The sequence below is a fragment of the Suillus clintonianus genome, assembly GCF_016758775.1.
Source record: "Suillus clintonianus strain FC179 chromosome Unknown DEU56scaffold_137, whole genome shotgun sequence".
Classification (NCBI taxonomy): domain Eukaryota; kingdom Fungi; phylum Basidiomycota; class Agaricomycetes; order Boletales; family Suillaceae; genus Suillus; species Suillus clintonianus.
Genome location: NW_024539361.1, coordinates 78,027 through 91,754, shown reverse-complemented (window position 1 = coordinate 91,754; position 13,728 = coordinate 78,027). Strand labels below are relative to the sequence as shown.

The 13,728-nt window shown below is 48.3% G+C and overlaps 5 protein-coding genes across 5 annotated transcripts; 4 read left to right on the top strand and 1 right to left on the bottom strand.

The window, feature by feature from the left end:
- The first annotated feature begins 1,754 nt into the window (after positions 1-1,754).
- DEU56DRAFT_836444 (uncharacterized protein) lies at positions 1,755-3,108 on the top strand. The gene is made up of 2 exons (XM_041354804.1): positions 1,755-2,312; positions 2,366-3,108. Exons 1-2 carry the CDS (start codon positions 1,897-1,899, stop codon positions 2,703-2,705), a joined length of 756 nt encoding a protein of 251 aa, XP_041202502.1. The 5' UTR covers positions 1,755-1,896; the 3' UTR covers positions 2,706-3,108.
- Positions 3,109-3,974: 866 nt separating this feature from the next.
- Positions 3,975-5,614, top strand: DEU56DRAFT_865471 (glyceraldehyde-3-phosphate dehydrogenase). Its single transcript, XM_041355381.1, has 7 exons — positions 3,975-4,144; positions 4,206-4,275; positions 4,325-4,349; positions 4,407-4,574; positions 4,633-4,655; positions 4,708-5,073; positions 5,129-5,614. Exons 1-7 carry the CDS (start codon positions 4,069-4,071, stop codon positions 5,457-5,459), a joined length of 1,059 nt encoding a protein of 352 aa, XP_041202501.1. The 5' UTR covers positions 3,975-4,068; the 3' UTR covers positions 5,460-5,614.
- Positions 5,615-6,436: 822 nt separating this feature from the next.
- On the bottom strand, positions 6,437-7,190 carry DEU56DRAFT_918581 (uncharacterized protein; the record flags this gene model as incomplete). The annotated part of the gene is made up of 2 exons (XM_041358137.1): positions 6,437-6,985; positions 7,035-7,190. 2 exons carry the CDS (start codon positions 7,188-7,190, stop codon positions 6,437-6,439), a joined length of 705 nt encoding a protein of 234 aa, XP_041202500.1.
- A 739-nt stretch (positions 7,191-7,929) lies between these two features.
- Positions 7,930-9,452, top strand: DEU56DRAFT_122773 (uncharacterized protein). Its single transcript, XM_041344651.1, has 4 exons — positions 7,930-8,511; positions 8,570-8,637; positions 8,695-8,742; positions 8,809-9,452. The coding sequence occupies exons 1-4, from the start codon at positions 8,121-8,123 to the stop codon at positions 9,100-9,102; spliced, it is 801 nt and encodes a 266-aa protein (XP_041202499.1). The 5' UTR covers positions 7,930-8,120; the 3' UTR covers positions 9,103-9,452.
- Positions 9,453-10,415: 963 nt separating this feature from the next.
- Positions 10,416-13,628, top strand: DEU56DRAFT_122697 (amino acid transporter). Its single transcript, XM_041344650.1, has 19 exons — positions 10,416-10,669; positions 10,721-11,061; positions 11,120-11,147; positions 11,202-11,210; positions 11,271-11,285; positions 11,336-11,402; positions 11,453-11,649; positions 11,702-11,773; positions 11,829-11,905; positions 11,954-11,990; positions 12,046-12,173; positions 12,234-12,237; positions 12,291-12,317; positions 12,370-12,516; positions 12,569-12,639; positions 12,698-12,707; positions 12,765-13,184; positions 13,239-13,298; positions 13,350-13,628. Exons 2-19 carry the CDS (start codon positions 10,795-10,797, stop codon positions 13,427-13,429), a joined length of 1,716 nt encoding a protein of 571 aa, XP_041202498.1. The 5' UTR covers positions 10,416-10,669; positions 10,721-10,794; the 3' UTR covers positions 13,430-13,628.
- Positions 13,629-13,728: the final 100 nt, after the last annotated feature.

Sequence of the window (13,728 nt, the reverse complement as noted above, 5' to 3'; positions counted from 1 at the left end):
AGAATCCTTCGCGCAGGGCACGACACACCGATTGTACAAAAGGCTGATTAGGGTGGTCCACTAAGAGACTTTGAAAACGATCAACATTGATCGGAGTGACTATTTTGAAGAGTTCCGGATGATTAGCGACAGTAAGGGCTGCATCGCTATTGGCAAGGTCCAAAGGCGCCGTAGGAACTGGGTCTGCATACTCCGAGGAGCGTGCTGTAGGACTGAAAGAAATATCTGTCGGAGACCAAACCAACCCTCGACGATAACGAGGACGCGTGAGAGATCCCTCAGGTTGATTTGGCCTTAATGTCGTCGTTATGCTTCGTTTTGACATGTCGGCGGGCACAGACCCGGCCGTCTGTCTCAACGTTGCAGACATGTGCATAGCGGCAGCTGGCTGCGCTGCGTGTGCACTCTCCGATATTCCATTTTCGGCAGGGATCACGTTTGATCGAACTTGATGATTCTCGTCCTGCGGACTTACTTGATTCTCCGGTGTCATTGTGTAGTCTTCCACCGGCGGAGAAGTGCGAGCTGTAGATGTCCTTGAAATACTCAAAATCGGACAACTCATACCTGCGAGTATTTCCGACTCTGAATCTAACGGACTTATCATACCGGAGGACTCGTCCATGGCACGTGTCCAATTGTTGGTCGAATTGCTCGTTGATGTGTTCTGCGTAGGCATTAAGTTCATCCTGTCGATAAGGGAAAGCGAATTTGAGGGCTCGAGCCGCTCTATTCCAAGCCGCATTCCATTGTCCCTGCGTGGTAATCTTCTTCGTGGCCGTTTCTGAGATTCCATACGTGAATTCAACATCTCCAATTTTTTCGGTATGTTTATCGACGGCACGTGAAGTGGTGATGATGGTATGGATGGCGTCAAGGTTGATACTTCTTCCCGCGACAATATCTGCCCACCCTGATTCGTGAAACTCCGGACTTCGCTCGTGGTACATGAGCTTAAGTTTTGCTTGTTTCTGGTCCTGCGACCAGTTCTGGAGAATCCGGATGGTTTGTTTGAGGTTGGCGGATAGGGGCTTATTTGATTCCTGGTGTACTGTCGGTTTGAGATCAAGACAGGTGAAGTCGAGCTTAACTCGCTTCCGAACAGGTAGTCCTGGTTCGACACTGGCTCGTTGACTCCCGAGATCCTCTCCAGGAGATTCTTCTTCGTCGTGTGAGTTTGACGTTGGTTCAACCGAACGCCGTTCTCTACTGGCTCCCGATCCTCGTCGACTAGCTCGAAACTGCTCTGACTCCCACTCATCGAGCATGGTAAGGTAGATAGCCGCGATATCAGTGGGGTCTTCAATTGAGGTTGAGGGCACACATTCCCTGATGATTCCAGAGATGACATATGATGCCTCAAATTTAGTACCTTTTCCGGCTCTGAAGTCTTGGACGACGTCGAGGCATCTCTTCGCCACGTCCTGTTCCGATGTATGCGTTCCATCAGTGTCGGTTTCAACTGAAGTCCCTCGCATTCCGGGACCCCTAAGAGATGATTGTGTTTGCGCCGAACTGCTGGCATTGTTGCTTGAGTTTGCCGGGTTTGACATGTATTTTGGAAGAATGACCGATATTTGAGTGAAGCGAAGATTCAATCTTTGACGAAAAAACAAACGGTGCAAAATGTGCACGAGCAAACGGTGCTCGAAGGACAGGAGTGCGAAAAAACAAACGGTGCAAAATGTGCACGAGCAAACGGTGCTCGAAGGACAGGAGTGCGAACGTGAAGAGACGAGTCTCATCTGTTAGACACTTATATCCAAAATGTAAGGGGCCTCTAATGATGACGCTGAGTCACGAGGCTAAAAGCTTTTTCGACCAGCGTCGCGAATTGATTCAACTTGTATAAACAAGTTTAACCCCGAAATAAACAGCTCTTAATTCTTCACGACGATGAACTGTGTGCTGGAGCAGCCTGGGTCCCAATTACATGGCGCTCCCTCGATAACACTAAGAAAGAGCATTGCTAGGAATGGTGGACAACCATTCGAAGACTCCGATGTTCTCGTACTTTCCTCTCGGTCCACAAGTGACCCTCACTCCAAAGATTCCACGCAATTGTACCTCGACTTACGTCTCTCAAAGCCATTACTGCCGGAGAGCACCATTATGTGGGGCTTTGCTGGATTCCGTGTCACACTCTCCTCCAGTCCTCTGCGTTTCCGATGGAATCATTATATTGATTCCCATGGACAAGGTGGCCCTCCTGACGAAGGCACCATGACCTCATGTGATGGGGAAGAAGTAGAAACTGGAATTGGGGTGAACCCCGAGACGGGAGAAGAAGAACAGTACGAAGAACGCTGGGTGTGAGCCAATAACTTCTCCCCTAGACAGTTCATTTCATGATTCTGGGCGATAGTGATCAACCAGTCACACCAACCACACTGTTCGCATTCCTCACATCATCTCGTGAACCCAGTGAATCGGACGGATTCATTGCTATTCTGGGAGAGCATGCGCTTGCAATGCGTCAGTTTCCGAACGACACTGAATTCCAAGCAGTGCGCGTGCGCATCTCAACTTCATCATCGTCCGAAGTTCTGTTCAAGCAGAATGCGGACACCCTCCTCCCATTGTTAGAATTTGCGCTCTCTGGGGCTGACAAATTGAAAGGATCTCCTTGGCAGCGTGGTCAGGAAATCATTTTACACGAAGAGTCCTGGTTTGTGTGGGATGCTGGGATGACAGGGGGGAAATAACCGCTTGATTTTAAATCACCGGCGAACATACCCATGGGCATGAAGCTGCGATGCATTTATAACCTAAGCGTCCGCCGCGCTAATTGTCGCTTGATCTTTGCTTGGCGGATATGGGGAATGGGGCAGGACAATGTTCATAATAACAGTTCAATCCACGGGAAGTGTATGACGGTATCCTGTACGCAAGCAAGTACGACAGTACTGTGCCATCTACCCGTGAAACACTGATACTCCACCCTATTTGTATTTGGTTAGTGCGTAACCAGCCATCATCAAGGGCGACTGCGCTCCAGTGTCGTCGTTTTCAGAGTGCCCGCGTCACGGTCGAGGGCTGTCTGGTCCCATACCGACTCCAGGGGCACACAAACACACGGTCTAGTTTGCACCGGTTGCAGTAACATATTATTATAGTCTGTAGACTTAGAGTGTTGCTAAATCCAGCCGCCCGTGCATGATCTTGACATGAATTAACCAAGATGGGTTCCAAACCTGTGACTTAGCCTGAGGAACGATTAAAACGGTGGTCATGAATGGGGATGAAGTTGTGATTAGGCTACAGCTAGCCTCCGATAGACCGACACCACTGCCAAGCGAGTCAGGCTCAAGCGCACGTTCGACACCGCCTCTGGATGTGCCAGTGGATGGCAATGCCGGCAATGAGTCTCTGAGCCGAATTCGCTGAGTGTGACGTAGCTAGAGGTTACTTGATCGATGCTGAGGAGGCCGATTGTAACAATGTTTCACGCCAAAAGACCTAGATATCAAACAAAATTGATTCCCCATATACCTTCAAAAATTACCGAGACGTGTCGAGCGAGAACGAGAACGAACACGATCAAAGATCGAGGCTGGGCACACTAGTCACTAGCGAAAGATGATCATGATGGCGCGATGCTGAATCATGGTACGATGTTAGCGCAGAAATACAAGCCGAACGAGGTCCGATAACCAACGTTTTGGGTGGTCGCTGCATGAGAGGCAGCCTATTTTGTCTCCAAACCTGGGCATGCATGTACACGTTTCCTTAATTTGCTGTCCTCAGCTGGCAGCCGCGCTGAGAGAAGGACGGACATACTTACTAACATGCTGCGAGGAATGATTAGCAATTGCGAGAAACGATTATTTTGGCGTGGTCTTGGGGGGTTCGCCGCTGGGTTAACGTTATCGTATCACTGATTAGATTAACCCACCCGAATAATTGATTCTAGTATAAAAAGTGCATATCACCACTCGCCATACCCGCACTTCTCCACTTCACTCCATCACTATTATCATCGCTCAGCCAACATGGTAAGTTCACTCTCGTCCAACGATCATCTGTTTCGTTGCTGATAACATCGAACGCAGGTCAAAGTCGGTATCAATGGGTATGTTATCATCGTCAGTTGAGGCTTTTATCGCTGATTGGATATTGTCTCCTTTGTTGCTGCATAGTTTCGGTGAGTATATGCGCTTGATCTTGTTTAAGCGAATGTTCTTGACACAATATATTACCTTCAGGTCGTATTGGCCGTATCGTCATGCGCAATGCCATCGAGAACCAGGACATCGACGTCGTTGCTATCAACGAGTGGGTATATCTCCTATCATCCAAAAATGCATCTCATTCTCGTCTACAGTCCCTTTATTGAGTTGGACTACATGGTCAGTTGATGACCTATCGTCATGCACCGAGTTCGCTCTGATCGGGAGAAAATATAGGTTTACATGTTCAAGTACGATACCGTCCACGGCCGCTTTAAGGGCGACGTCCACACCGCGGACGGAAAGCTTTACATCAACGGCAAGCCTATTCATGTTTTCGGTGAGCGGGATCCCAGCAACATCAAGTGGGGTTCAGTCGGCGCTGAGTACGTCGTCGAGTCCACTGTAAGTTTCTCGACTACTCCCTCGTCAAGTTCAAAGCTAACTGGAGCGACGTGATTAGGGTGTCTTCACCACCATCGACAAGTGAGAATTGTTTGATCATGGATTGAGAACTTTGTAATAAGATTGCTCCCAGGGCCTCTGCTCATTTGAAGGGTGGTGCAAAGAAGGTTATCATCTCCGCCCCTTCAGCTGATGCACCCATGTTTGTCTGCGGTGTCAACCTTGACGCTTATGACTCCAAGTACACCGTTATCTCCAACGCCTCTTGCACGACAAACTGTCTTGCGCCCCTCGCCAAGGTGATCGATGACAGCTTCGGCATCGAGGAGGGTCTCATGTCGACCATCCACGCAACGACAGCTACCCAGAAGACTGTCGACGGTCCTTCCAACAAGGACTGGCGCGGTGGCCGTGCTGTTAACAACAACATCATCCCTTCCTCTACGGGTGCCGCCAAGGCAGTCGGAAAGGTCATTCCTTCCCTGAACGGAAAGCTCACGTATGTGATATCGAACTTTTCCCACGAATCTAAGATGCTGAGCGCGTCCTTGTAGTGGTCTTGCCTTCCGTGTTCCCACTTTGGACGTCTCCGTCGTCGACCTCGTCGTGCGCCTCAAGAAGCCCGCCACCTATGATGACATCAAGGGGGCCGTGAAGGCCGCCGCTGATGGCCCTCTCAAGGGCATCCTCGCATACACGGATGAAAACGTCGTCTCGACGGACTTCCTCGGCCACCCTGCATCGAGCATCTTCGATGCCACCGCGGGTATCATGCTCAACCAGCAGTTCGTGAAGTTGATTTCATGGTACGACAACGAGTGGGGTTACTCGAAGCGTGTGTGTGACTTGCTTGTGTACGCTGCCAAGAAGGATGCGGGTAACTAAAGAAAAAGCTGCGAACACCCAGAATCATGCCGTAATCGAGGTCTTAGTAATAAAAATAAATGTTGTATTTCTGCACGGACCCTCTCTTCTATTCCACTTATCCAAGTCGGTATCGAGTGTGTATTTAATTGGGGTGAGTGAGTTGATTGTGTCAGGTTTGCATGATTGTCGGCAAGTGAACTTTTGAACTTTCGCTCGGGAGCAGCCAAGAGCTAGTGTACCAAGCCAGGAACTACATTTAAAGAGGCAATTGAGATACGACCGCCTGGTGTATCATAACAGATTCCAAGGCTGCCTTCCATGAATTGTCACGAGCATGGGACCCTGGATGCGCGCGCATGACGAAGTTGCATTTCGGTTAGTGTTCGCAGCATCATCAAAACATGTCGGAAGGCTAACGAGAGCGGATAGTAGACATACCATACAAAACGTTTGGTAACAGACCCCACGAAGTCTCAGCCACGAGTTTTGTGGCGAATGGCATCTGATGGCATCGGGTCTCAACGTTATTTCAACCCTGTCTCAAGTTTCAACATGAAAGATGACGGTCCAGTTTCGGTCACTGCGTACACGTGCTTGGGCGGCAAGCCTCGAAGGCAACGGCATTTCTTGAAGCGCTGAGCGGTTAGGCCCATCTGATCAGGAACCTAGCATAATGTCTCATATTTTCCTCTTCGGCGATCATGAGGTTTCTAACCGGCATTGGATCCAGCTTGCTTCACATTACGCTTGTTGGTAAGACTGGCATAAGTATGAATGTCCACCGTGTACATACATACGTACAATATAGTACCAGTCGCTGACAAGTATGAATGGAAGAATATATTCCCGTGTCAAAGGTCGTGAAATACATGCCATCGTCATGCCCGATTCACTTGCCTAAAAAGTTCATCGGGGGACGAAAGCTGAAACATCAAGGGGGACTACAGGTATCGCATGCGCATTAAGGTCATAAACAAAGATACAAGAAAAAATCGCTACAATATACCCGGAATGAATCTGTAGCGCACCCTCCTAGACCACACATCCCATTCTTCCGCAAAACGCTTGCGAAGCATTGCATCCTCGCTAATGGATCGTGCGCGGCTTAACACGACGGACAGTATGACTTGGACTACCCATACTGCAAACACTACACGCCCGAAGTGAGTGGAGAGCCACCCGGATGACCGCATGAACGATCCGGGGCTCGCGTAGATCAGCGAGATCCCGAACGAGGCGATCCAGCTGGCTGCATAGCCGGGATGGCGTACGATGTTATACGGACCTGTGGTGACAAGGGTGTGGTCCTTTCGTAGGGCGAGCTGGTGAGTGAAGTGGCGTCCCATGACGCGGAAACACCACAGACGCCCCAGGCAACCTATGATGACGAAGATAGTTCCGATTATGAAGTATCTGTTTGGCATCATATCTGGGAGCTGTCCGGTGTGAACTAGAGTAGTGAGGATTCTGGATGAGACATGTGACGGAAAATGAGCCGCAAGTATGACGGCTATCTCCGCAACACAAGGTATCAAGCCCGACAACTGCAACAGGATGTTCGTCAAGGTGTATAGAAGTTGGAGGTTTACTTACTCGTTGTAACACTGGGAAGATGGCTGGGCAAATACGCTCGTAGAGCGGCCCGCCGGTAATAGCATCATCGCCATGGGGCGCCGGGTTCGGAGAGATATACGCATTATTGAATACAAGGACAGATGGTACTAGAAAAAGAAGTTTCATGAGAGTCATTGTGACGATCGCCACTGGTCGTGCAAGTGTTATGGGCCTAGCTAATAGTAAACTGCTCACCCCCTCTTATATGTTCTCACATAGACGCATGCGCGCCTACATAACAACTAGGTTACCCGCATCGGCCAGGGCATTTCAAACAAATCCACAAAGGGCAGCTACACGTGAAGTGCTAATAATGACTTCCCGAAATTGATCACAAAAGGAAGAAGACCCTACATAACGCCGGACATGCAACTGAACCTAGCGCTGCGCCGATGATCTTGAATGATGTCGTCTTCGGAAGGCTAAAGAGTTGGGTGCGGCAAAACACGCCAGAATAAGTTGTGTCACATTACGTTGTGGCCACACGATCTAGCCTCCAAGTTGGTATCAGTATCATGATGGGCCTATGCCCGGCTGGTGTATTTACGTTCACGATTATGCCGGGTCTTTGAAACAGTTTGACTGAAAAGGCTAGGATGATCAACGAAATTCATGTAGATAGTACTACTACTGTGCGATTGGACGGAAATTACGTTACCGTTCAACTCAGACTAAAACTTGTACAGTCCGATAGGAAATTTGCTGGCTCTTGGACATCTTGTTGTCAGTAATGCATGCACAGGGAGATCAAGTAGGTGGACAAAACATTAGTTTCACGAGGATGGGCAAATATATATGGCTGCCACGTGCACTTGCCCAGGTAAAATTTCTAACAGCCTGCCATAAACGGAAGGAGATAATATGCGCCACTCGTCTGATCTCTTCCACTAGGTGACAGCATCCACGATGTTCAAACTTATCATTGACCCCAAGCCTCGTCGGTAATAGGTCCTAGCTCTCAGGCTGTCTGTTGACTCAGCAAAAGCTCCATTACAAGGACCCACAAGTTGGTCCCTGGTCCCCGAATATCATGGGCCAGCGCAGTGATCACGTATATGCGATCTGATGGCAACTTTCTTGACGTGCAATCGGAAAGGCTTGTTCTCTTTGGTTGTGATCTGGTTCTCTGTTCTATCTGGTTCACGGGCGCCAACGATCAAGAGCCGTGTATTCTGCACACTGCAATGCACATCAACTACTCAATCTTCACCGCTCTCAGCATTGCATCTAGTTCACGACCACCGTGACTGCTACTGGCACACAATATACTGCTTGTGGCCCAACAGCCTAACTAGCGACGCTCGCAAAACCGCACGGCCAATGTACCCGCCATCCAGCTGTGTACCCAGAAGTTTTCGGAATATGCCCAAATTCTCAATTTCACAGATCGGCTCGATCATGTGCTTCGCATCCATAGGTGCATCGTGTCCGCCACGTTGTTCCTTTTGCTCCTTAAGTCCTTTTTGTGAATGCCTTTCTGAATTCTGATTCTGATATGGCCATCTTAATCTAAGGGACGTTCGGTGGAAACACGCAATTATTGAAGAACATAGAGAAAGACAAAACTTCGCACATGAACCTTGTACGCCTTGCCGTATCTCACAAACGAAACCACCAAAGTACTTATATATGATCCTAGCCGAGGCTCGGATATTATGTATGCTTCAAAATATTACCGCACTTCCTGGTAGGTATTTCTCGGTAAGCGCCGCGCCTTTATCACCTTCAAATACATAAATGACATATATAACGTTGCCTCCCTGCAGGTATTGGTCCCTTTCCACGATACCCTCTTTGGATCACAAGCTACCAAAGAATCTGTAATAATCTGATTGGCCCACCTGAATCGTGTGCGGTGTTCCCTAGCTCCGTCAATCGCAGCTGGAAACACCGGAATTGTGCAGACTTACTTGCTGAGTGTGCTTGGCACGGAACATATTCAAGTCACGTTGCAAAACCTCAACATGTTCACATGTGTTCAGCTATACCACTGATAGTTGTTTTTCGCAGCACGGCGTCGCCACATTGCACACTTTACAAAGACTAGTTCTCCGCCTACCCTACAACAAGTCAAAGGACTTATCTTAATCTATATTTCAACTCGACAGATGCTTAACAGTGGGGAAAACCTTTCCCGATATGAGAGACTGACAGCGCATCAGCGATAGCTCTGATGCGGCAAGTGCTGTTGGAACATGAGGTCCCTTTTGTTTCAGGTATCCTGGTACCGTGCACAGGCTATCTAATCCATATACACAAATTCAGCAGGAAGACATCGTCAGCCAAGGCTGGGTGATGTACAGTGCCATTTTGAATACTTTTATGCCAGTAAGATATCCATCCTCTGAATCCCGGTCCGTGTTGTAAAGAGAACGATATGTCATCGTTATATCAGTGACTGACGAGGTGCCAACGGCATGTGGGAGCCCTTGTCTTTTGGTGTGCAGATGTGATGTTGCCTTCGTTGGACCATTGCAGGGACAGCGGACAGGAACTGTAAATACCGATAATAGAAGCCATGACAGGGGTTTTCCTTTTTCAAAATGTCTCATTTTAAGTTGAGCCCATTGGTTATCCTTGAACCTTGCTGTCTCACAGTACTTTGGAATCACGCACCTCGAGGACATAACCGTACTAAAAGTACTAGTGTTGTAAGTTGATTTTTCTGCTATGCCTCTTGGGTGCTACTGTAATTGTTTTGTAAAGACTCAAAAAATATTTGCTTCCAGTGCGTCCTCAAGCTGGGTTATGTATGAACTATTGAACCCGCGGTACGCCGATATTTGAGATGCTGAGCGTGAGTATATGTCGTTCGAACCCTGCAAATAAGTGGACTGCAATCCATTTCGGTCGCGTGCGTCGTAATTCAAGCTGCCTTCCCACAGCTTTCCTACTCACCATCAGCAGCCCAGGGTGATCATGTCGCAACTGCCCCGAATCCTGATCTTCTTAATATAATAATAAATGGAGTAAGTCAGAAACATTCAGCCGCGTGTTGGCCGCATGTGCACCATATGTTGGTTCGACGTATCCTCGTGACGTTGCACTGACAACTTCGTCAGATCTCACAGGCGATTTCTTCGTGGCGCATTCTGGCAGTTATAGGCAACCCTAGGAGAAGATTGGATCTGGAGACTCAGCGACTGCAATTGGACTTTCCGATCGGGAGAGCCCAGCACAAAAAGTTGCGAGTCTCAACTTTTATTGGCCGACACACCGTTAACGTGTCAGACGATCATCTTTGGCCTGTTTTCACAATGGTACTTCACATACCACTTGGAAGCACACTGTCATTTTGCTCCCTTGTAAGATGTGTCTGCGGTAGTCAGACAACGGGCAGGCCTACGCCACAATGAAGGAAGCCGCGTATATCATGGCAATGCTATTCGTCGCACTCCAAGACTTTATCTCCGCATTCAGACCCGAGACCCAACGTCATATTTCTAAGGTGAAGCGCGGACACCGCACCGTTTCTTCTTGAATGACGGGTGCTGATGCGGCTGGCTATGCCTGTTTTCCGGTACTGCAAACGAAACTCTCCAAAGTTGACCCGTGTTTAATCCATGACCCATGTCGTGGAGAGTTCCGCATGTGAAACATGTAGATATCTTAAGGTAGGTGCAATTCAAATCGTTTCACGACTATCGTTCATTCTCTCTGTGCAGGTTTGATTGGCTATATGGCGTCATAGATTAACTTCCGCCATTCCAAAGTGTGGGAACGGAATCGTCTTTTGAAAATGATGTACCACTTGTTAATGTGCGTTCCACGGCGGAGGCATCCACGAAAAGCATCAATACAAACAGTTCCCCGTCCCAAAGGCCAGGTGCCACGTCGTAAATCTGCTTGCATTCAATGCATATATATCCCGCTCGCGTTTTTGCTACAGCTTCAATTCTTTCATTATAGCACCGCGATGAGCTTCACAGAAAAAGTTGATGTGGACGCCGACGCCGACGCCCGCGCCGGGCTGGAGAAGTTGGGCTACAAGCAGGAGATGACACGGGTTTGTACTTATTTTTGTTCCTGTTCGATCCGTATTTCATGCTCATGGTCATTGTTAGTCTCGAGGGCTAGCACATATATTATTCAGTGAGTAGAGCTCTTTTTTCGCTGTATCACAGATATTAAATGTTTTTCAACCAGTGTCGTTATGTATGTCTGTCGCCTCCAGTGAAGACACCCACTAAACTGTTGATCTGATGATTTGATTAGCAATCATGGCAGTCCGTAAGTCTGAGCACCGATTTTTCTCAACACCGCGGCTCACCCTCTCGTAGCATTTGGTCTTACGACTCCAATAGCGACGGCGCTCATTGGAGGCGGTCCAGTCGTTATGATATGGGGGTAAATTAACTATTTTCAATTTAGTTCAAATATAATTTGACATGGTGTAGATGGATCTTGGTGTCGGTCCTCACCCAAACCCTTGCTCTTTCTCTGGCAGAAATATGCTCCAAATATCCCACATCCGCTGGCGCGTACTACTGGTGTTATCGACTTGCGTCTCCCCGCACGAGACTTCTTGCCTCCTGGATCAATGGCTGGTTGACGGTCGTCGGTGTCTGGATCAGTGCTCTGAGTGTCACATTTGGTATTCCTTCCTATGCATTAGATTTCCGATCGTCATTGACACAATTTTCCAGGAACTGCCGAACTTGTTGTCGCCGGCGCCGGAATATTTTTCCCTGAATGGAACGCAACAGTATCACAAACATGCAAGATTCCTTCCATGTAGCAATGCGTTTTCTGACCAGTTTGTGTCTCATTTAGATATGATTTTCCTCGGCGTGACAGCCGTTGCTTCCGTATTCTGCATATTCTTCAACAGGTCCCTACCAACCGTCGATGTAAGTACTTACTTATTAATTGTCTCGGAGAATCCCACACGTTGCCAGATAATTTGCGCTTGGTGGACTGGTTTAGGCCTCATCGGTACGTTTTGCTGCAGCTGATCACCGTCCGATGTCCTGAATTTAGTGGCTTGAAGTTATTTTGGTGTGCTTGTTCTCCAAGGCCGCAGCAGGGCGTCGTTCTGTCTCTTTCGCGCTCGGGAACTTCGATCCGTCATTTTCAGGATGGACGCCTGGGTGGTCGTTCTTTATTGGTCTATTGCCGGTATGATCGCTGCTAGTTATTGAAACTCGTACTCAATATAACCATAATGTATCAAAACAGGCTGGTGAGATGTTATCATATATATATCAGTGGCATTCAAACTAAACCACGTCCTAGCATATACATACTCCGCTATAGGAATGAGTACGTCCCCAATGGCCTTGACCATATTCACTCGCCTGAAATTCAAAACCAGTCACAAGCATGGCCGAAGAGGTTCACAATCCTTCTGACATACTTCCGAAGGCCATTATCTCATCTATACCCATTGGCGCATTAACTGGTGCGGTATTCATTCTGCCAATTCTTTTCACGCTGCCAGATGTCGCCACATTGCTTCAAGGTCAGTTTCACGCTCAGGTAACTCGTGCTCCTCATGTATATATGTCAACCAGTTTCTTCCGGTCAACCAATTGGTCTGATGTTTAGTTTGATCATGGGCTCCAGGGCTGGTGGTTTGGGGCTGGTGAGTTTTCTACGGCCTTTCGTCTGGCGCTGCTTTTCTGATTTGATGACTTATTCAGTGGTTTATTAGTACGTCACAATTGATCTCCGCTAAGTAGCCTAGCATTCTCATACTACTTTTCAAAGTATTCGGACTCGGTATATTTTGCTCAATCTCCACCTCTTGCGCCGCTTCTCGTGCAACATGGGCGTTCGCACGTGACAAAGCTATCCCATTCCATCAGTCCTTCTCCAAGATCGGACCTCTCGATGATGTCCCCGTGAATGCGTTCCTCCTCTCCACCGTTATCCAGGTTCTCCTTGGACTCATTTACCTCGGCTCCCCAGCTGCGTTCAACGCCTTCGCGGGTGTCGCTGTCATGTGTCTTGGAGCGTCTTACGCCATGCCCATCGTCATCTTGCTATTGAATGGTCGGAAAGACATGCAGGATGCCCCATTCAATCTTGGCAGGTTCGGTACTGTCATCAATGCAGTCGCAGTGCTGTGGATCATGTTCGCCATCGTGCTATTCTCGATGCCTGCTGTCATCCCAGTAAAGTCAATGAGTGAGTAAATTTCTCTCGCGTGCGTGGACTGAAGCACTGAACGGAAGCGGGAAGATTATGCTTCGGTAGTGTTTGTGGGGTTCGGATTGATTAGTGCTGCGTGGTATATGATCAGTAGGTCGTTTGCTTGCTGTTTGGTAACTTGATTTGACTTCTGTGGTTCAGACGGCCAGTATTACTACGAAGGACCGCCGAACCCGGAAGACATAAGTTCCTCGGGATCCTCGGATTCTGTTCCGTGTTGAAAGGATTCTGGGCGACAATGGTGGAGATACTATCACCAAGCGATGGTGGCTGAGATGGAGGTGTCGGCGCTGGGGAGCCCTTGCCTTTCGGTCGAGCCGTTGTGTAGACATGATGTTGGGACTTCGTTAGACTACATAGACAGAAGTGCTGACCATGGTAGTAAAAGCGCCCAATATTATGACAGGGGTTTAAAATTCCTTTTTGATATGGCTTTTCTGTTCAGCAGTTCTGCCGTAAGTTGGTCTATCATAGGGTGGCACTGTAACTGTTTTATGAAGACTCAAAAGCCACTTGGTTC